This window comes from Protobothrops mucrosquamatus, unplaced genomic scaffold, assembly GCF_001527695.2.
Source record: "Protobothrops mucrosquamatus isolate PMUCROS unplaced genomic scaffold, P.Mucros_1.0 scaffold1188, whole genome shotgun sequence".
NCBI lineage: Eukaryota > Metazoa > Chordata > Lepidosauria > Squamata > Viperidae > Protobothrops > Protobothrops mucrosquamatus.
In genome coordinates, this window is record NW_015387400.1 from 159,318 (window position 1) to 181,408 (window position 22,091).

Here is a 22,091-nt window from a genome sequence, read left to right on the forward strand (position 1 = left end):
ATATATATATATATATATATATATATATATATATATATATATATATATATATATATATATATATATATATATATGAGTATCAGTTATGATTTCTAAAGGCCCATCACTGGACTCCCTAAACACATGATACCATGGCCAAAGAAACACTATTAGAGATTATTGTCATGTGTGAAATTTGTCACTATGGATATTTCTCATTTGGGAAATCTTAAAAATATAATGACCTCTTTGCAGGATATAGCCTACAGATAAAATGTTTTTATTTAGATTAGAATTTGAGAAATCTGGGATGGCAAGAGTTCCATAAAGTGCAGGAACTTTCTTTACATTGTTAATTACCATACAGTATTAACCTTGTGAACTCTAAAGCTTCCTCCTTCCATTATATATTCAAGATGGACAGTGATTAATATTTATATGTTACTTATATGTAAGGGTATAGATCTATACATATGTTGTATATAGTATGTTTAAATGTGTGTTATGTATGTTTACACTTTGAGAGCAAGGAACTAAATTTCATTTTTAATGTGTGCCATTGTGCCCACAGTAAAAAATGAGAATAAAGCTTATCTATCTATCTATCTATCTATCTATCTATCTATCTATCTATCTATCTATCTATCTATCTATCTATCTATCTATCTATCTATCTATCTATCTATCTATCTAAAAGAGGAATAAAATATTGAGAAACAAAACATGGGGTATGATAGAAATAAAGGACTCTAGAAATATAAAAGCCAAGATGTTTCTCTGGGGGGAGGGGGTGGATATGTCTCTATGCTAGGACGTCATAGTATAGTATTCTCTGTATAGGATGTGATTGACCTATGGTGAGCTCTCTGGACAAAGGATGACTTGTAAGCAACCAAAGGAAAAGGCTTAAAAACATACTTTATTGAAACACATCATGATACAAAGTCAATTCATTGTGACAGACTTAATAATGTAACTGGTATGGAATCCCTATCCCAATCTTCATTTGTGATGCCCTCAAGAATGGGAATAAATAAATACTAGCACTGATAATGTTACTTAATTTGGATAATGAAACATCCCAAGAAAACAACCAAGCACACAGAGCACCAAGGACCCTTAGAAATAAATTTAGACTCCATCTGAATGTTTACTTACATAATGTTGTATCTTTGAACCAATACATTAAACAAAAGTTAGCTATTCACCCTTCATTGCTCATATTAATAGCAAGGAATGCTCAACAGATGTTTTATAAAAATATACATCTATTTTTATGAACATAATGTACATAAATATGCATTGTTTTAGAAAACTTCTTTAAACAAATGATATGTGAGGCCAATGGACCACAGGCTACATTCTCTGCAGGAACTTTGCATTGTTAATTATCTAAAGAAGAGAGGAATAAAATACTGAAAAACAAAACTTTGGTTGTGATAGAAATATGGAAGTAAATAAACAGCTATAGAAATATAAAAGCTAAGATGTTTCTCTCTGTTTGTAGGGGTGGATTATATGCTAAGAAGTCATAGTTGATTTTGTAGTGAAATAGTGGATCTAAAGAACTCTCCACTTTTACCTTAGATTGTTCTTACTTCATTACCTGCCTTATCTTCTCCAAGCAACTTTCATTCCATCTCTCTATCCATTTATGAAGACAACGTTTTCAAGAAACATAGAAAATGATTCATCATGTGTTCAGGGGGAAACGGTAGCCTTCTTAGAAATATTATCCTTGACATTTAAAGAGCATGTAGTGGTAGGCATCATAGAAGGTTTATTTACTTCTTCTCTATAGAAACTTGGAATACAGTCTCTAAGGATGTTTGATTTAATTTCCCATGAGTATCTTAGCAGTATACCTAGAATATACTGAAGACTGATATGGTTTAGATTGAATGTCAAGGGCCATTCCCAAATAGGAAGTCCTCTGGAGGCACACCAACAAGAATAAACCTTTAAGCATTTTTTTTAATAGTTGGTTTAATTCCCATTCTTCTCCTACTGCAAAAAGAGAAAGTGTGAAATCTTCACTGAGACAATGCTTCATTTTGTACAGAAGGTTGAAAAGGTCTCTCGATTTCCATTAGTATCCAAAGATTAATGGCAAGAGTAGATTATCTTGAATCAGCATGACTATTGCCCAGTTCTCTTTGGATTAACTTCCAAATGCCATTCCCAGAAGTAGAGTCTTCTATATATTATTAAGTCTTCCAAGATAGTTTGAAGAACTCAGTAAATTTTGAGACACTTTTTTTTTCTGTTCCTCACTCCTACCATTTTCTGGGTTCTATGTGTTCACTTCATATAAAAAGAGTTCATGTATTTGTAACATATGTAAAGCTTTACAGATATGTTCTCTTATGTGTAAATTATACTGTTTTCTGCCCTGGGTCCCTTCACTGTTGAACATCCTGCAGCCAAAAAGGCTCCACACACATTTGCACTACTCAGGTGACCCTAAGAACACAGATAAATCTCCAAATGACCTCAATGACTCTCTAAAAGAATACAAATGACAGCTGTTTGCAAGGAATATAAATCCTTCCATTCCCCACCATCCAGTTAGAGCTGAAGAAGCTTCTTGGATGAGAAGCAAAATGTCTTCGAGGAAAAACAAGAAAGTTCAGTTGCCTTCTGAAAAACACCTTTGGGACAACCATGACCTGGATGACTGAGAATCTCCACAGACATCAAACAGGGGGGGGGGAAATCTTCACAACTATAAGCAGGTTTGGTTTTTAGCCAAGAAGGATTTGTTCATTTGGAAGGAAGAATCTGGAATGCCTGAATCTATCTTAGTTGGAAAATGCAAATTGGAGAATGTAATTGAAATATAGTGATGAGAGATGAGGGAACAAGGCACCATCAGATTTGAGTCTTGTGCTTGAACTTAGTATTGTGTATTATGTGCGTGTAAGAATGAATGCTGGTGATCTCTTTCTTCAACACCAATTCCCACAAATTTCTGGGTTCCATTTGCTCCCCTCATAAAAACCACATAGCAATTACTAATTTTATATAGACAATGTCTATACATTATACACTATAGATAGTGCTACACAGCTATGAAGAATGATAGAAATGAATGAGTGATATCTTTCCTTGTTTGCTAGATTTCTACCCTGACTTTTCTCCAGGACCACAAGAGAATGTACCAGGAACTCTCTCCTCCCCCTTTCCCCTCACAATAACACCTGAGTAAAGGAGGTGGAAGGAGTGGGTTGTTAACAAGAAAGTCCAGTTGCCTCCTAAAAAAGCACCTTTGGGACAACCATGACCTGGATGACTGAGAATTGCCATAGACAGAAAAGAACATGTTGCCTTCCTCTTGAACATTACTCATAACTTCCTTCTTTGTTATAGTAGGCATGGTGAAATATTTCAACCATATTGGTTCATATTTCTGACATTCCTCCAAGTGGAAGGAATGCAGATAGAGGAGTCCTTCAAAAGACATAAAAGTTTAGAACCTAGAGTTTAAAGTTTCATCTTCAGGAACTCTGCTTGGAAATAATAATAATAATAATAATAATAATAATAATAATAATAATAATAATAATAATAATAATAATAATAATAATAATAATAATAATAATAATAATAATAATAATAATAATAATAATAATAATAATAATAATAATAATAATAATAATAATAATGATGTCCATTTTTCTTCTTAAAAACTTCCAGTGTTGGAGCATTCACCACTTCTGGAGGCAGGTTGTTCCACTGGTTAATTGTTCTAACTGTCAGGAAGTTTCTCCTTGGTTCTAGGTTGCTTCTCTCCTTAATTAGTTTCCACCTGTTGCTTCTTGTCCTGCCTTCAGGCGCTTTGGAGAATAGCTTGACTCCCTCTTCTTTGTGGCAGCCCCTGAGTTATTGGAACACTGCTATCATGTCCCCCTTCGTCCTTCTCTTCGTTAAACTAGACATACCCAATTCCAGCAACTGTTCCTTATATATACTAGCCTCCAGTCCCCTAATCATCTTTGTTGCTCTTCTCTGTACTCTTTCTAGAGTCTCAACATCTTTTTTACATCATGTTGACCAAAACTGGATGCAATATTCCAAGTGTGGCCTTACCAAGGCATTGTAAAGTGGTATTAATACTTCACGTGATCTTGATTCTATCCCTCTGTTAATGCAGCCTAGCACTGTGTTGGCTTTTTTGGCAGCTGCAGCACACTGCTGGCTCATATTTAAATGATTGTCCACTAGGACTCCGAGATCCCTCTCACAGTTACTACTATTGAGCAAGGTACCCCCTATACTATACCTGTACATTTGGTTTTTCTTGCCTAAATGTAGAACCTTACTTTTTTCACCATTGAATTTCATTTTGTTAGATAGTTCCCAGTGTTCTAGTCTGTCCAGATCCTCCTGTATCCTAAGCCTTTCTTCTGGAGTGTTGGCTATTCCTGCCAGCTTGGTGTTGTCTGCAAATTTGATGAGTTCCCCATCTATCCCCTCGTCCAGATCGTTGATGAAGATGTTGAAGAGCACTGGGCCCAGAACAGAGCCCTGGGGCACCCCACTACACACTTCCCTCCATGTAGAGATGGTTCCATTGAGGACCACATGCTGAGTACGGCCAGTCAGCCAGCTACGGATCCATCTGGTGGTGATACTGTCTAACCCGCATTTTTCTATCATATCAATAGTAGGTTGTGATCAATTCCCATTCCTTTTAACACAGGGGAGAGCTAGCATCTTTCTTCCAATCATTCTGCGTACAGAATCTTTCACTTCATTGTTCCTAATGGTGTAGATGAAAGGATTGAGCACTGGGGTGATCATAGTGTACACAATGGAGACAACCTTCATTACCCCGAAGGAAGAGTTCTTGACTGTTGGCCTTAGGTAGACGAAAAAGACTGACCCATACAAAATAAAAACCACAATCAGATGGGAAGCACACGTAGAGAAAGCCCTCTGCTGTCGGGAGGTTGAAGACATTCGAAAAATGGTGAAGATGATGAAGAGGTAAGAAATGAGGGTGAAAAGCAAGGAGGACATAATCACAACCACAGAAACAAGGAAACCAAGGGTTTCAATAATACGTGTATCTCCTGCTGCAATCTTCAACACAGGTCCAACATCACAAAAGAAATGATTGATAATGTTGGAAGTACAGTAGGGCAAGTTTGCAATCATCACTACTTGACAAATTATGGAGATAAATCCTCCAAACCAGGCTGCTATTGCCAGCTTAAGGCAAACCCCCGAAGTCATGATAGTGGCATATCTCAAAGGATGGCAAATGGCTACGTATCTGTCCAAGGATATCAAAGTGATGATGAAAAATTCAGTGACCCCGAAAAGAAAATAGAAGCACAACTGAATTATACAGCAATAAAAACAGATGAAATTACTAGCAGAGAGATAATTGAGCAACAGCTTGGGTATAAAGGATGTGGTATGTCCAATGTCTATAAAAGAAAGGTTGCTAAGGAAGAAATACATGGGTTTCTGCAGGTGGTGGTCCACAATTACCATCATAATGATGAGCCCATTGCCCATCAGACTCAGGAGGTAGAGCAGAAAGACACTGGTGTACATCATGCTTTCCATACTCCCAAAAGTTGACAATCCAACAAGGAGGAAATCTGCAGGTCTTGTACAGTTGGTCAAATCCATTCTTCCCTTTAGCTACCAAAGCAATCAGAATTTGAATTGAGTCAACCTTTTGCTATATTTCCTTCAATTATTTCTTATGGTGCTAGCTTTGTTATAAAGGCATGCTATGAAAAAAAGCTAAGTTCTTACTAAAGTTTTCTTAAATTCCTGCCAAGCAAGACAAGATTGGCTGGGATCACAGAAGATGTTGAAACCACAATCATGAATTTTAAAGGTTCCCTCCATGGGATCCCACAAAATATGGGATCAAAAACATAGCAGAAGAGAAAGAGACCAGTCCTATTGGAAATTAAAATAGCAGCATTGGATTCCGGCAGAACGTGCATTACACACAGAGGACTATTCTATGTTTAAATGTCTTCATGGAAATTCTGAGCCCTCTAAAAGGAACTTTATGTTCTAATGGAAGGATTCTTCAGAATATTTTAGGTTTACATATTAAAGCAAAAATCCAATACACATATATTGTAAAATCTAATACATATACAGTGTATGTTTATGAATTTATGGGTGTATATACATAATTAAATTTTGAAGAGTACATGAAAACTAACAGAAACTAACAGAATAAAGAGAATACAGAGATAAAGAGATTAGGAAAAAAAATTAAAATGTAAAACAAAAGGATAAAAAGTAGGACGAAAAAGTTTCTGGTTTCCTTTGCAGCAAATACAAGTGTGATTACAAAATTACCTCTATGATTACACACACACACACACACAAAAAAAAACCCTCTCACCTTTTTCTGTTAGTTGAACCATTGAAAACACAAATCATAAATACTTTCTTTGTTACATGCAAATGTCTATAAGATCTTTTCATTTAGCCACAAATATAGATCTTGTCTTTTCTTTATCAAAGAAGTGAAATTACCCAGTAATAATTCTAAACTATTAATGCAGGGAATCCTTGTGTGCTTTTACAATCGGCAAAAGGCATAAACCTTTCTGCCACTTATGCTGAGTTTTTCATCTGTTGTTCCTTACCTTTCATCTCTTCTTCATGTGTTTTTTTACTCCATCTCGATATCAAATCAGTCACTGATCTGCCCACAGATAACAACATGGTCTGCCTTTGAGAAAATCCTATTTACTTCTTTAAAATATTTTCTTTAACGTTTAATGCAGTTCCAAAAGATTGCATCATAGAAAAGTTGTTCATTTCCTGCAGTAACTTGGGGTACCATCTCTGAGGACATGTCTTTCTAATTTCCCATGAGTATCCAGTCTTTGTGCTTAAAATTTATGATTTGAATAGCGTAACTCAAGGGTAATCTTATTTGTGTTAAATAGTAACCTCCATACCAACGTATGGATCTGTTATTAATATTTTCAGGGAAGGAATTCATTAGAGGCAGTATTTTATCATTTTCTTAGGATTTTCGCTTCCCCTTCTTCCACCTTCTCAAAGAGATTAAATTGGAGAAATTAAACAAAGGACAACAGTTGAGATTTTATTCAGCCAATGTTTTTAGGGGGGAAGAAACATTAGGAATCAGAGGTTTTACATTTTAGTGGATACTTTTTTCAAGAATTATCTCTCTTCTCCATTACTGAGATTTTTATTTATTATATTTCATATTTTTAAACCCACCATCTCCCCCTGAAAGGGACACTGGATGGTATGCAAATTAATCCATAAAACTAAGCATTAAAAACAGAATAATGTAAGATTATTTTTTAAAAATGTGAAATGTTATAAAATTGCAAAAGATGGAGAGTTCTAAAATGGAAAGCTTAACAGTCCAAGAATAATATTCTTCCACTTTTGTTTTTTCTCATTCATTTTTCTATTGGATTCAAGGTGAAGGTGAAGATATATAGTATCTTCAGAACTCATAGATTTGAAATAATTTTAGGTGGGGAAGAGCAAGATAATTTAGTAAATCAAATGTTTTACACTTTACTAAAATGTTATTCAAGGCAGGCAATTTTACATTTTGTGGACTTCAACTCCCAGAATTTCCCAGCCAGTATATCTAATCAGAGGATGCCAAAATCATGTCCTGTATGTGACAATATTATTATCTAATGACATGCAGTATAATTATGTGATATATCTTATGAAATCACAATACATTTATTGTGTGTCCCATCTCCACCTCCCTTTAATTAATCTTCATTGAAGTTAGTGGCCTTCTCATGACTAGTTGTATTGATGTGACAACTAGAGAGTTTATCTCCTTGGGATAAATCGGTTTTCATTCTTCCACCAATATGGATACAAAAGGTGGAATTCAGTGGGCTGAACATCCCCTTGCAACTCTGGGATTTTATGGTGATACCAGAATAACATAGTTGTAAAGGACCTTGGAGGCCTTCTAGTCCAACCTCCTGCTCAAGTAGGAAACCCTATACCGTTTCAGACAAATCATTCTATGTGACAATGGTATATTGTTTGACAGTGGAGATTACAAGATGTGAGATCTAGAATCGACAAATTAAGAGAGTTCAGATGGTAAATATAATGGTAACATATATAGACTTGAAAAAGTTCCAATATATAACCATCCTTTTAGGGGTGAAGGTTCATAATCTGACTCTTCACTAAGCCACTTTTCTCTGTTCTTCACTCCTTCCATTTTTCTGGATTTCATTCTTTCTTCTTATAGAAGATTTGTGCACTTATAACATTTGGAAAGCTCTCCAGATAAACTGTCCTATATGTAAATGATACTATTCAGGGAACAGATAGACAAGAATGTCAAGAATGATTTTCTACCTGTATGATTGAAATACCTCCAATATTTCCCCATAACAAGTTCTCTTTGTCAGGGTTGTGACCCACCCAAAGTCACCATTTGTGAGCTTCCATGACTAAGGGAGACTTGAATCTGTGTCTCTCCATTCCTGGCCCAACATGTCAACCAATGTACCACACTATTTTAGCACACAGCACTTCCAAGAACATAATCCAAGTAGAAGGCTTAGTAAACAGATTTTATTGAAAACACATAACTATGCAAAGTCAATGCATTATGATAAATGTAGTGATCCACCCACCCACCAATCTTCATCAATAAATACCTAATCAAAAAGGACTCAGGGTGACATGATAGCAGTCTTCCAGTATTTGAGAGGCTGCCACAAAGAAGAGAGGATCAACTTATTTTCCAAAATACCAAAAGGCAAGACAAGAAACAATGGATGGAAACTAATCAAGGAGAGAAGCAACCTGGAATTAAGGAAAAACTTTGTAATAATGAGAACAATTAACCAGTGGAACAGCTTGCCTTCAGATGTTGTGGGTGCTCCATCACTGGAGGTTTTTAAGAGACCGGACAGCCACATGTCTGAAGTGGTATAGGGTCTCCTGCTTAAATAGGGGGTTGGACTAGAAGACCTCTAAGGACCCTTCAAGCTCTATTCTGATTGGTTGGTTGGTTGGTTGGTTGGTTGGTTGGTTGGTTGGTTGAACTATATTCAGAAGTTATATTCAATAATTCCAAGTAGGTTGCTAGTGATTGGGAACACATTGCTAGTTGTAGGCTTATAGTGGTAGACCACAGAAGATTTCCTACGATCATTTTATTATGAAATCATCATATAATTGCAACTTTTTTTTCTTTTTAAGACCCTGTAATCCCTTGCATTGGGGTGGACTTGGGGTATCTGAATGGAGCTGAAAATTTATCTAGGATTGAACTTGCAGATTTCTGATTGTGAGGTGAGAGCCCCATCATGCTGCTCATACAATTGCAAATTAAGAGAAGAAAATTTCTGCTGGTAATCTACCAAGTTGCCCATTGCTTTCTCCATTTTTGCTGAAGTCGCTTCTTAAGAAATACCTGGACATTGTCTTTAAAGGTGGATTTTGAACAAAGACATTTAGAAATAAGTTATCAACAAAGTCGTATGCCATTAGATTTGGGGGGCCTGTGAGCTTTACTTCTAAAAATTTCCACACTGGATCCTTTACTTCATTATTTCCAATGATGTAAATGAAAGTATTTAGAGCCAGGGTGACCACTGTATACAATATGGAGACAGACTACATCATCCTGAAGCATGAGAAATTGAGAATTTGTCTGAAATAGATTAAATAGACTGCCCCATAGAAAATGCAGATTGCAAGGACCTGTAGAAAACACAATGGTAAACAGATTCCAAACTTATGTTATATAATTCAACATTACATTAGCATCTTTAACATTTAAAGTTTTCCCATAAATCTATCATTAGATCTATCACTGTTTCCAAAAGATATATAATATTCACATGGCCATACCATGCGAGTCAGGGAGCTCTCAAATTTCAGCATTAAAAACTGATTTATCACTCTTTCAATACATTCTTTGGGGACACCTATATACAGCTTTTCTGATGAATCAGCCTTCATCTCACATCTGAAGTTACTAATTTAAATTTTTTAAAGACCCGAACCCACTGTTGTACCTTTATTGAAAATTCCAGTTCTTTAACCCATAACTGAAATATATCAGAATAATAGAATAATAGAGTTGGAAGGGACCTTGGAGGTCTGCTAGTCCAATCCCCTGCTCAGACAGGAAACCCTAATCTATATCCACTGTATATGCATGGGTATATACACTAATATAGCTCTTCTCTTCTCTTCTCTTCTCTTCTCTTCTCTTCTCTTCTCTTCTCTTCTCTTCTCTTCTCTTCTCTTCTCTTCTCTTCTCTTCTCTTCTCTTCTCTCTGCTGGAATACAGAGAGTCAGTTCTCCACTAATCAGCCATTTGGCTTATGTTCTAATCTCTTCATATAACATTCTAACTAACAGGAAGTCCTCAACTCACGACCATAATTGAGCCCAGAATTATGGTTGTAAGTCATGCCATCATTAAGTGGGTCATTTCATGGCTGTGGTTGATTATATAACCTTTTTATTGACTAGACTAGACTAGACTAGACTAGACTAGACTGGACTGGACTAGACTAGACTAGACTAGACTAGACTAGACTAGACTAGACTAGAATAGAATAGAATAGAATAGAATAGAATAGAATAGAATAGAATAGAATAGAATAGAATAAGAATGGAATTGGAATAGAATTGGAATAGAAATATAAATAGGACCTTGGAGGTCTTCTAATTCAGCCCCCACTCAAGCAGGAGAACCTATACCATTTCAGACAAATGGTTGTCCAGTCTCTTCTTAAAATCTTCCGGTGTTTATATGGACATTAAGTGAACATGGCAGTCATTAAGAAAAATCCATTGTTTGAAATGGGGTTTTCTTTGATAGAAACTGAAAGAAAATACCAGTTTCAAGCAAAAAAACAACAACCCATCATTAATCAGGATCACATCACTGTAGAAATACTGCAAACAGCCATAAATGCTGAGGATTGCTGAGCATTCAAAATGTGACCATATGACCATGGAGGGGGATCAGCCATCAGAGCTTAGAATCTGGTCATAAGTAGTCCTAGAGCTGTCTGTTGTAACTTTTAACTGTCACTAAGCAACTGTTCATAACTTAAGATCTACCTATAGTTGCAGGAGCCAGTGGTCTATGAAGGAAGCAGTTATGTTTGCTAGAATCTTTCAATCAAATACCACTTTCAGATTTATGAAAACAGCCACAGAGAACACCTTCAGGAAGATTAATGTACTTTGCAGAGAGTTGGTGCAGAACGATGCACTAATTTACAATAGAAAAACCTGGCCTTAGCCCAGATCGTTCCATCTGCTAATTATGAATAGTCAGCTGCTAGGACAGTTATCAGCTGATTGAGCTGTATTGACTTTGTTGTCCTTTTTGACATTTTAATAGAATTGATATTATCCTTGGGGATTTGCAATGAGCTTTTAATATAGTGAATAAAAGAATAAAACTAACCAGGGTTTTGTTTCAGCATTTGTGGGAGGATAAATTTTCCCCAAGGATCAGCCCTGTCTTTTTCTTTTCTTTTCTGCAAGTTTGGTGTGGCAGTAGCAGCAGCTTTTTAAACTCTGCTTTTCTATTTTCTTTTAACTAAACTAAACAAAGATGATGCTAATTAAATAGAATTATTTGCAGGCTTAGAAGTAGAATTTAAAACCACAGGACCTCCAGCAAAGACCAAGAAAGCATCAGACAATCTATTACACCACAGACCAGAGGAAGAAGAGAAAACTAATTGAAAGAAGAGAACAAAGCAGTCCTCGAAAGAGCTCACAAAGAACACCAAGGGCCCATAACTGGAGATACTACTTCTTTTTCCATGTAGGTATAATAGGAGGGTATGAAAAAAAAATTATTATTTTAGGCAGCAAAAATGAAGTTAGGAGTTAAAAGAAAATCAAGCTTTTCCATAAAACATTGTGTTCTGCTGGACATGTTGACTACCCACTTGGGCTCTGGTACCTATTTTATTCTGGTTTTAGTTTGAGTAGTTTTGTTTGTAATTTGTCTTTCCTTTTTCTGGCATGTCTTGATTGTGGTCACCAGTCTTTCTATATGCTCTGGGATGATGGTCTATTCTGGTTGTTCCTTGAGATTTGCCATGATGTGATGATATTTGTTTAGTCTGAGGTGTCCATCTGTGACCATCAGCTGTCATCTGCCACTTTCTTGGGCTATTTTTCATCTATCTGTGCAATTTTTTGGGAGGTTAGTATCTGACATCGGTGAGCATGGCAATAGTTTGCAACTTAGAATCACCATGGGCCTTTCATTCAAGTGTTGCAAAACTCTATCTACTGAAATAGACTTAAGACCCAGGAACATGCTGTTCTACGGATTCATCTTTTACTTGATTGAATTTCCTAGAAGGAGACCATTATGTATATTAGATACTGGTATGTATTGGACTTATGATGGAATTTATTTGGATTTTCTAGAATTGTTTTTGTGCCAAAGATTTCATTGATCTTTGCTAATGAGGAAAAGACATGTGGCTATCTGGAAGATCTTTAACCCATGTTTTGTAGATGACCATTTCACATGATGTGCACTAGAGAATGTCCAGAGTCAATTGCCTCAATAACAATTCATAGGTCTTCCTGCAGTTTTGCGCTGTAGCACACGGCCACAGGATAGTAGAGCTCCACTCCCCACAGCCAGTTTCACCCTGCCAGGGGGACCCTAAATGAGTCTGAAGTTACCCTGAAAAGGTGACCGTGAAGGAGGTGTGCCCTGGTGATCACAAAATGATGGTGGTCATTCTGTTTGATCTGGGGAAAGCCATCTGACCCAACAGGAGAAAGACTAGCTGTATATCAGCGTTTCACCCAAGCTACTTGCAGCCGAAGTCCAAGAGCATGAACCAGAACATCGGTGAACAGCATGTTTGGAATTGGTGAGAATATCGATCTTCTCTCTTCTACCTTTTAACTGAATCTTTGGATTCAGTTGAGCAAGAAAACCTCAAAAAGTGGAAGGAGGGGACTATACCCCCACTCCCTCATACATGGAAACGGTGAATTAATACTAAGGGGGAAAGAAATATATGGAAATTAAATTTAAAATACTACAGTTTAGATAAATCTAGAAACTAAAAAAACCTGTTAAGATTATACCCTAAAGGGTTTTGATGAAATTATAAAAAATATATAACAATAATAACTTTCTCTCTGAAAAAATGGAAAATAAACAACTACTGACACCTAGTGGAGAATCAGAGCACAGAACATTAACAATAAATGACTCAGAAATTGGCAAAATGCCTAGAAACAAAGAATAATCTGTTCCCTTGAACTTTAATAACCTTCAAGAAGACAGCTGGGAATAAAGAAAGAGCTGGGCCAGCCATAAGATTAAAAAGTGTCTGAAAGAAAAATACTTGGACTGTTGTCTAAGTTAAAGAATTGTTTACAGAAAAAGAAAAACTTCGGCTCTTGACAAATCTTTTAGAGGAGAATTTAGTGGAAGGACTTAAGGTGGCTAATCATACTGAATTGCAACTTTTATTGATTGATAGTTGACCCCTGAATAAAAAATATATCTGCCTTCACTGAAGCCTTGATCATTGGAAATATATTGGACTACAAAAACCATATATAAAGATAAGAGCTATTTGAGATTGGGTTGTGCTACTCTGAGACTGATAGGTTGGATAACTAATTATAGAGACTAAAATATTGATAAAAGACTATTTGAAAAGGGGAGACAACATGAATATCATACACTTATCAAAAAATGACAGGACACCACACTCAATATTTACCCCTAAAATATTTAATCTGGAATATCAAAGACCTCCAGAAGCAATATTTCAAGGCAAGACAAATACTTTCCAGGAGGAAATGTACATAATGTTACGACAGATACAAATGACAATAAATTGAAGCCACGAGGAAATCAGAAACAACTTTGATGACATAAATAAGCACATCTCTAATCTAAATCTACAGTAAAAAAAAACACCTAGAAAATGACGGCGAATGAACAAAAAAATCAGATAATAGAAAACAAACTAGAAGAACATGATCAAATGAACAAAGCTGCAAACAATTTAATACAAATAGAAAAAAAATCTACATGACTTTGACATAACAAAAAAAATGGAATGGACTATAGAATTCCCAGGTGAATCATCAGAGTTTGGGAGACAGAAAGTATATGTTTTACTTATTCTATCTTTTTTACTCTCAACAAAACTTACAAAAACACAGAAACTGCAGGGTAAGCAGAATATATCAACTTGGAAAGCTACTCGGCAAAAGAAGAAGGCTAGAGACAGATTCAAGAGATTCGACTCATCCTACCAGATGGAGTATTACATGAGTAAACACTTGTTTGAATATGGTTAAAAGAATAGAGAATTTTGAACATAAAGGGGCTCTACACAAAAGGGATAAGAGATATAAATAGTATAGTATGTTTTACAATATATGAAATGCAAAAATATTGGGAAGATATAATTTTTATAAATATAAGTGAAATATAAGCTGATCAGAAAGGATGTTATACACAGATGCTATAAGATAGATAAGAAACATAGTACTTTTATAATGTATGAAATATGAAAATATTGGGATGATGTAATTACATGGAAAAATTGGATATTTAGATGACTAACATTGAGAAAATCATGATTGATAAGAATGGATTAAATATAAAGGGGAAATTAAGCTTAAACAAAAACTACAAAAATAGGATACATAGTGAATTAATGAGATGATTTCTATAAGAATAATATAAGCTGATGATAAGTTGTCATTATCTGAACAAACATGAAAAAAATGTTTATATTTAATCATTTATACATTGAAAATATTAAGAATTATATCTGTTTAAGATTGAAGAAGGAAAATACAATTGGGAGAAGGGAAGATCAAATAAATATATTATTAATATACTAATTATGGAATTATCAAAATCAATTATTATTGACTGTTTTTTTTAAATTATCATTGTCTTTTTTTTTCAAATATATAAACCAAGACAACACACTGTACACCAGGCACTAGGATTGTTATGTAAAAAAACCAATAAAATATTTTTTAAAAAACCCAATTCATAGCTCTTCCGTATTTAAATGAAAGGCTCATTTGTGTTTAATGCCCCCTTCTTTTACACATTCTAGTCTGCATATGAATTAAGATGACCACTAAAGATAAATATATAATTCACATTTAATCTATATATTTAGTCAGAACTGTCCATCAAATAACTGAAATATCTCAACAAATCAATTTGTCCTATTATTTATTTATTTATATATTTTTATGGTCCCCAATTATAATTGACTTCCAGAATGAAAAAGAGTTTCAAACTATCCATGTCCTAGGGGACAGGGTATCATAGAAGGCCAGTCTAACTGCATATTGCTTTGTGGCTTCAATGTACAAGTGAATAAGTTCTCCAACATACATTATATATGATGTCAGGCAACCAGAATTGTTAAAACTTTCTTTTCATGAGCTGTTGTTTATTGTTCAGTTCGGGTGTGATTACTATGATAAAACACTTGGGGAAAAAGATACACACCAATAAGCCAGCACTGGAGGAGATCATTGAGAAGATCTCCACAGCCAATGTATATTTTCCCTTTGTGCTTAGATAGGTTGGAATAAAGAACAGCCAAACACTGCAGAAGACCAACATGCTGAAGGTGATGAATTTGGCTTCATTGAAACTGTCAGGTAAATTCCTAGCTAGAAAAGCAGCAGAGAAACTAACCAGAGCAAGAAAACCCATAAAACCCAAAACACAGTAGAACATGATCGAGTCTTCATTACACTCCAGGATAAGTTCTTCAGGTATTGAATGCACATCAAAATCTGGATACGGTGGTGAGGTTATCAGCCATGCAGCACAAAAACAAATTTGAACAAGGAAGCAGGATAGAAGAATTAAACTGACCATTCTTCCCCCCACCCATTTCCTCAGTTTGGAACCAGGCTTGGTGGCCATGAATGCTAGAGCCACAACAAAGGTTTTGGCCAATACACAAGAAACTGCCACAGAAAAGATGAGGCCAAAAGCTGGTTGTCGAAAGAGACACACAATCATATTGGGTCTCCCAACAAATAGAAAGACACAAAGGAAAGAAAGGAGAAGAGAAACTAGGAGTGAATAAGTGAGATTCCTATTGTTGGCTTTGACAATGGGAGTAAATTTGTGTTTCACAAAGATTGTGATTACCAAAGTTGTCATCAATGAGAAGCAAAGAGAAAGAACAGTCAGACTGATCCCCATGGGCTCTTCATAGGACAAAAAGGTGATCCTCTTTGGAAGGCACATATTTTTGTCAGGATTTGGATATTGGTCTTCTGGACATGGAGAACAGTCATCTATGTCTGAAAAAGAATGTATGTGAATTGATATAGGGAATTATAATGTTATGCCATCTTGACTTAGTCCCATTATATTTGCAAATTTCCTACCCTTCTCCTTTGATATTTTCCCTTCTGGACATAGGCGGCAATCATAGCAGCAAAAGGACTCCCCTTCTTTCTTGGCCTTGCTGTATCCTGTCTCACAAGGATCATTACACAAAGATAGAGGTAATGCCTATCAATGAATGAAGAAGAATATTTTAAGATTCAGAGAGGAAAGGAGGTGCTTGGAGTAAATACTGTTAGTGTGCAATCAATAGATTAAAAATAAGGTAGTGTGATAATATAATTTTTGATGTAATTGGTCTGAAATAATAATGAATTAAATATCTACAATTATTGGTATTCTATCCCCACTGTCCAAAGACAATTTCTGTGCTGTGTAGTTAAAGTTGGTTTTCTCAAGTTCTGAATTTTGGAGCCAGCTAACTGATGAAATCTAGTACACTAGCTTGTGCTTTTTACATCAAAACCATGAAAAACACTGTCCATAATTAACAGGGGGGCAAAATAAAGGGTACAATAGCAATTGCTAGAAAAGTTCAAAAAAATTCTTACTGATATTTTTCCTTCCCCATGACATTTGTACCTACTATAGGTTAGTCAGAAATGATGCTTTGAGACTTTCATCATTAAGGATATTTAAATGAAGGCAGACCAATCTAGAGTCAAAAAGCTAACCTGATTAAAGCCTACTGGCCACGTGGTGGAATCCACAGAAATATTGAAGAACTTGTCTGCTGGAGCTGTGGGATCTATTACTCCAACTTTGACCCTCACAAAGGATTGGTTTGGGAATGTGATCCAGTTGATAATATCAAATCCACCAATGAATTCTCCATTTTTGTCAAAGGAGATCTTTTCACCAACACTGTTGTTGAATCTGACACTTCTCAGAAAAGAATGAACCTGAAATATATTGATACTCAGAAAGGAAAAGAGAGAGAACAGGACTGAGGGAGGGAGACATAATTCATATATTCAAAACATTCATATGAATATTTCTTTAAACAAAGAAAATATAAACATTTTTTAAAATTTAGTTGTAGACCAGTATAAAACAAATGACATAACAATCATTCTAACACAAAGGAAGAGATAACATATCAGCTTACTGAAATAAAATTAACATAGAATTGCAAAAAAAAACCCTTTGTAGTTTAATTGTGAACGCTACTTAAGCCAGAAGACTTGTAATAAATATATAATAAATACTAAGAAGTTTAAAACTACCATATCATTGTGCTCATTTCACACAATAGCAAGGTTATACTCAAAATCCTACAAGCTAGGCTTCAGCGGTATGTGGACCAAGAACCACAAGAAGCACAAATTATTTTTTGAAAAGGCAGAGGAAATAGTGAACAAATTGCCAGAAAAACATTTACTTCTGTTTCATTGACTGTGCTAAAGCCTTTGATTGTGTGGATCACAACAAACTGTGGCAAGTTCTTGAAAGAGCTGGGAGTATCAGATCAACTGAGAAACCTCTATGCAGGTTCAATAAGCAACAGTTATAACTGGACATGGAACAAATGATTGGTTCAAAATAGGGAAAGGAGTACTACAAGGCTGTATATTTCACCCTGCTCATTTAAATTATATGCAGAGTAAATCATGAAAAACTCCAGGCTGGATAAATCACAATCTGGAATTAAGATATCCAGGAAAAATATTAACAACCTCAAATAAGCAGACAATATTACTTTAATGGCAGAAAGTGAAGAGGAAATAAAGAACCTCTTGATGAAGATAAAACGGGAGTGTGCAAAAGTTAGCTTGAAACTCAACATGAAAAAACTAAGATCATGGCATCTGGTCCCATCAACAGAAGGAGCAGAAACAGAAGGAGAAGAAATGGAAGCAATGACAGATTTATTTTCTTGGGCTACAAAATCACTGCAGATAGTAGCTTCAGCCATAAAATTAAGAGAGGCTTTCTCCTTGGGAGGAAAGCTATGGCAAACCTACAAAGTCACAGAATTGTGTGTGATTAAAAGCAACTATTCCAAAGATATGAAAGTGTGTGATACATTGTGACACATCATGTGACATGGCAAGTTTGACATCCCTGATCTAGAAGAAAAAGCAACAACTGCATATCATGTGAATGGAATAGAGCACCTCATTCTATGTATTAATAGACTGAATGTATGGCAGAGAGATGGAATGTAGTAAGGAGGTGAAATCTCTGGAGAGAGCGGATATATTTCAGACAAGTAAAAGACAACTTAGTTTGAATATTATGTGTGAGAGAAAGAGGATGAAAACACTCCTTCCTGAATAGTTCACAGATTATACTGTGGATGCATATATTAAAGTGCTCAGTCTGGCAAGATTTTGTCTATAGGTATGAAACAAGAAAGAAATCAGCTTGGAAGAATCATCATATCCCATTCTAAATTTTGCAGGCAGTTAATTTCATGGACAGTAGTACATTCTAAGACAGTGATGGCAAACATTTTAGAGACCGAGTGCCCAAAAGCTGGCCCCGCCCACACTCCACCCCCTGCCCCACCCCCACTCTGCCTGCACCCCCCTGCCCACAGGGCAACACACTGTCTCAAGGGCCCACTGCAGATTGCCCAGGCAGCCCAGCAGCACATGGTGGCCATGCCCTCTACCCGCACCGCACAGCCTCAACTGTCTGCGATGGGGCATGAGCGCAGAGTCTTGTCTACACTGCCTGGCTGCCATGTCCTTTGCAGCGCTGCTCCGCATGGGCCACGCTCAGGGGTGACTCTCCTCCAGGGGGACTGCTGATGAAGAGGGGGTCATGGGGGGAGGCAAGGTTAGGGCAATGGTACATCTGCCCACAGAGAGGGCTCAGAGTGCGGCCTCTGGCATCCGTGCCATAGGTTTGCCACCACTCTTCTAAGAGATGTGGTTACAATTTTGTAGGATGCTATTTACAATTTTAACATCAGCATATAAATATTTCAATTGGTTCATCAATTACTGTATCTCACATTTAAACCTAATGTCAATCCCTCAAAAAATATTGTTCACTAGAGTCTATGGACAGATCTTGAAATTGCAGATATGGTGGTTTCTGTACTACTCTGCTTACAGACTTACCTGCCACCATGCTTGATTATGAAACTGTTTCCTCCCTTCTTTAACAAATGTTTTTTGCCTGGATTTGGATGAATACAGAGATTGCAAAGCATGTGCCACAGCATAGACTGCATTGTAAATATTGTAACTCTGGCCACTCATTAGTGTTTCAAACACAGATGTGGGAAGGGTCTCAAGCCTCTCCTGTCCAGTACATTTCTTCCCAGAGATCTCAGTTTTTGAGTTTGCAAAGAAACAATCAAATGCCTGTTCCCAAAAATCTTTCCGAAAATGATCGTGCTGGTTGTTGCTGTTTGGATTCAGGTTTTGAAGAAATTCCTGGAAGTCTTGGATCTCCTTGGTATGAACTACAAAGGATAAAGCACCATGTAGAAAATGGATATCCCAAAATTTATGAACGGCAACTGAGGTGTAATCTGTCTGAGCAGTTATAAGCCAGATCTTATTCTTCTTTGGTATATCCTCCACTTCTGAAAACTGGAGGAAGCTTCTCAGAGCTGCTAAGGACTGAATTTCACCATATAAAATTACCACATTAGCAGTGCTGTTCATGAGGACATGGTAGATATGTAGCCCTTCATCTATGGTATCAGTAAAATCGCTGTGAAAAGCTACATTTGGGAACTCTGCTATGAACTCAGTGCAGATGCCATGCTCAGAAAATGTGGGGAGAACCTCCTGGACAAATTTCTCTCCTTTCTCATCCTTTACTACAAGAATTCCAATCCAGATCCATCTAAAATACAGCAATAACTGCAGGAGGCCATTATGTTGGTGGGATTCATTCGGAAACATTTGTTGGAAGAAAACCGCTTGAGTCTCTTTATCCATGACTGGAGCAGAGCCATATATCAACTACAGAAAGATAAACATATGCAGTTGCAAAGGTCTATGTGAGCCTAAAAAAATCATTTGCATTTTTGGGTATCTTTGATGTTATATTGTGAAACATTATGCAACTGGTTATGTTTATTAGGAAATATCAACCAAGATGTCACTCTTGAGGTATCAGTAAATACATTTTTGTCGAAGTAGTCTCATTTTGAATATTTGAATCTTAGTTCAGTGTCTGGAATTTGGATATATTTTGCTGTGTCAAATAGCCCCACCATCTGTTCAGAATTATGATTACTTATGCTAATCTTATCAAGGAAAAATAGTATCTAGGAATCTGAAAGGATTCTTAGGAATATCAACAAGATGTCACTCTTGAGATATCAGTAAATATCTTTTCATCGAAGTAGTCTCATTGTGATATATATCACATTTGAACCTTGGATCAATTTCTAGAATTGGGAAATGTTTTGCTATGTCACATATCCCCACTGCCTATTCAAACTTACTCATTACTCAGGCAGCTCTACTGATCCTATCAAACAAAAAATAATATGTAGGAATCAGAAAAGGTTCTCTTTTTCATAGAGAGAAGCATATACAGTAGATACCTGTGGGGGAATGACAGAATGATTGTGTAGGTCTTCAGCAAATCTTACCTGAGGAATTTTGTAGATGCAGAGCACAGTTGCCATGTGAAGAGAGATGTCAGGTGCCCCAATGACTGCAGCCAAGGTATTTGGGACCCCACACTTGTAGTTAGGGATGAATTTTCCCTGAGTGAAAGGCAGAAGCATTGAGGCGAAGTAAGTCCAGCTTGGACTAAAATTGCTGTTAAAAATGTGGAAGCCCAACGTGATGTTGGGTAGGATCTGAGGATTTTCATTAATCTGTTTTATAGTAAATGCTAAAGTCAGAACATGCTGGTAATTCTGAAAAACTATTCTGTAAAACAATTAAAAAAACCATTAAGAAAGGTCTGCTACACATTATAGCACTTGTAATCATTCAGTACAACACATTTTGTGGAATGTGTGAAATAATTCTTATTTCTTTGTTCTTATACGTAAGAATGGCCCACTATCAAACAACAGATTTTAAGAATGACTTATAGGCAGAAGGAAATGGCTACATTTTGGCACCAGAAATATCAAATGACAAAACTGATCATGGGAAATATATGCTTCCCCTTTCTTAATGATAGTAACAGCTTCATAATTAAGCTAAATTCCTGTATATTAATAGATATTTAGATTTGATGTGTTATAAATGGAGATTTGATCTCCATTTCAACATTACTTGGAGACTAAAGTAAAATATAACTTCACGTAAAATAAACCTAGACATCCTATTTTGGATGTTTCTTTCTGGACTTTTTGCCATTAGAGGAAACATTTCAAGCATCAGGTAATATACCAGAAAGACTCAGAGCTTGACAATAAATTAATGATTTACTTACATAAGTCCATCATGAAATCCCTGAGAAGGATCTTCAATAAATTTAATGGGATTAGAAGATGCAAAGTAGGCAGAAACAATGCCAGCAATATTAATGTCTCCAAACTGATGATAAGTATGCTGAATAGGAAGAGGCTGATGAAAGTCACATTGAACGCCAGGATCCTTACACACCACTTCAGGCAATACTATCAACAGTAACTCCATGAATACTAACATCTTCCATAAGTGTCTTCTTTCTGGGTGCAAACGCCTCTGTCTGCCACAAGTTATTTGAAGTGGATCAGACTGACCTGCCTTCTTGAGATGCTCTTCAGACACAAATATCGAGTGCAACATACTATCAGATCAACTCATAGAGCCTTGGG

General features: G+C 36.1%; 2 protein-coding genes across 2 annotated transcripts; both read right to left on the reverse strand.

Annotated features, from left to right (window-relative positions):
* Positions 1 to 4,656: 4,656 nt before the first annotated feature.
* LOC107291801 (olfactory receptor 6X1-like) lies at positions 4,657 to 5,556 on the reverse strand. The gene has a single exon (XM_015820832.2). The coding sequence runs from the start codon at positions 5,554 to 5,556 to the stop codon at positions 4,657 to 4,659; it is 900 nt and encodes a 299-aa protein (XP_015676318.2).
* A 9,859-nt stretch (positions 5,557 to 15,415) lies between these two features.
* LOC107291802 (vomeronasal type-2 receptor 26-like) lies at positions 15,416 to 21,930 on the reverse strand. The gene is made up of 6 exons (XM_015820833.1): positions 21,725 to 21,930; positions 20,925 to 21,210; positions 19,432 to 20,286; positions 17,035 to 17,262; positions 16,402 to 16,528; positions 15,416 to 16,314 (listed from the first exon to the last, which is right to left on the reverse strand). Exons 1-6 carry the CDS (start codon positions 21,928 to 21,930, stop codon positions 15,416 to 15,418), a joined length of 2,601 nt encoding a protein of 866 aa, XP_015676319.1.
* Between the last annotated feature and the right edge of the window lie 161 nt (positions 21,931 to 22,091).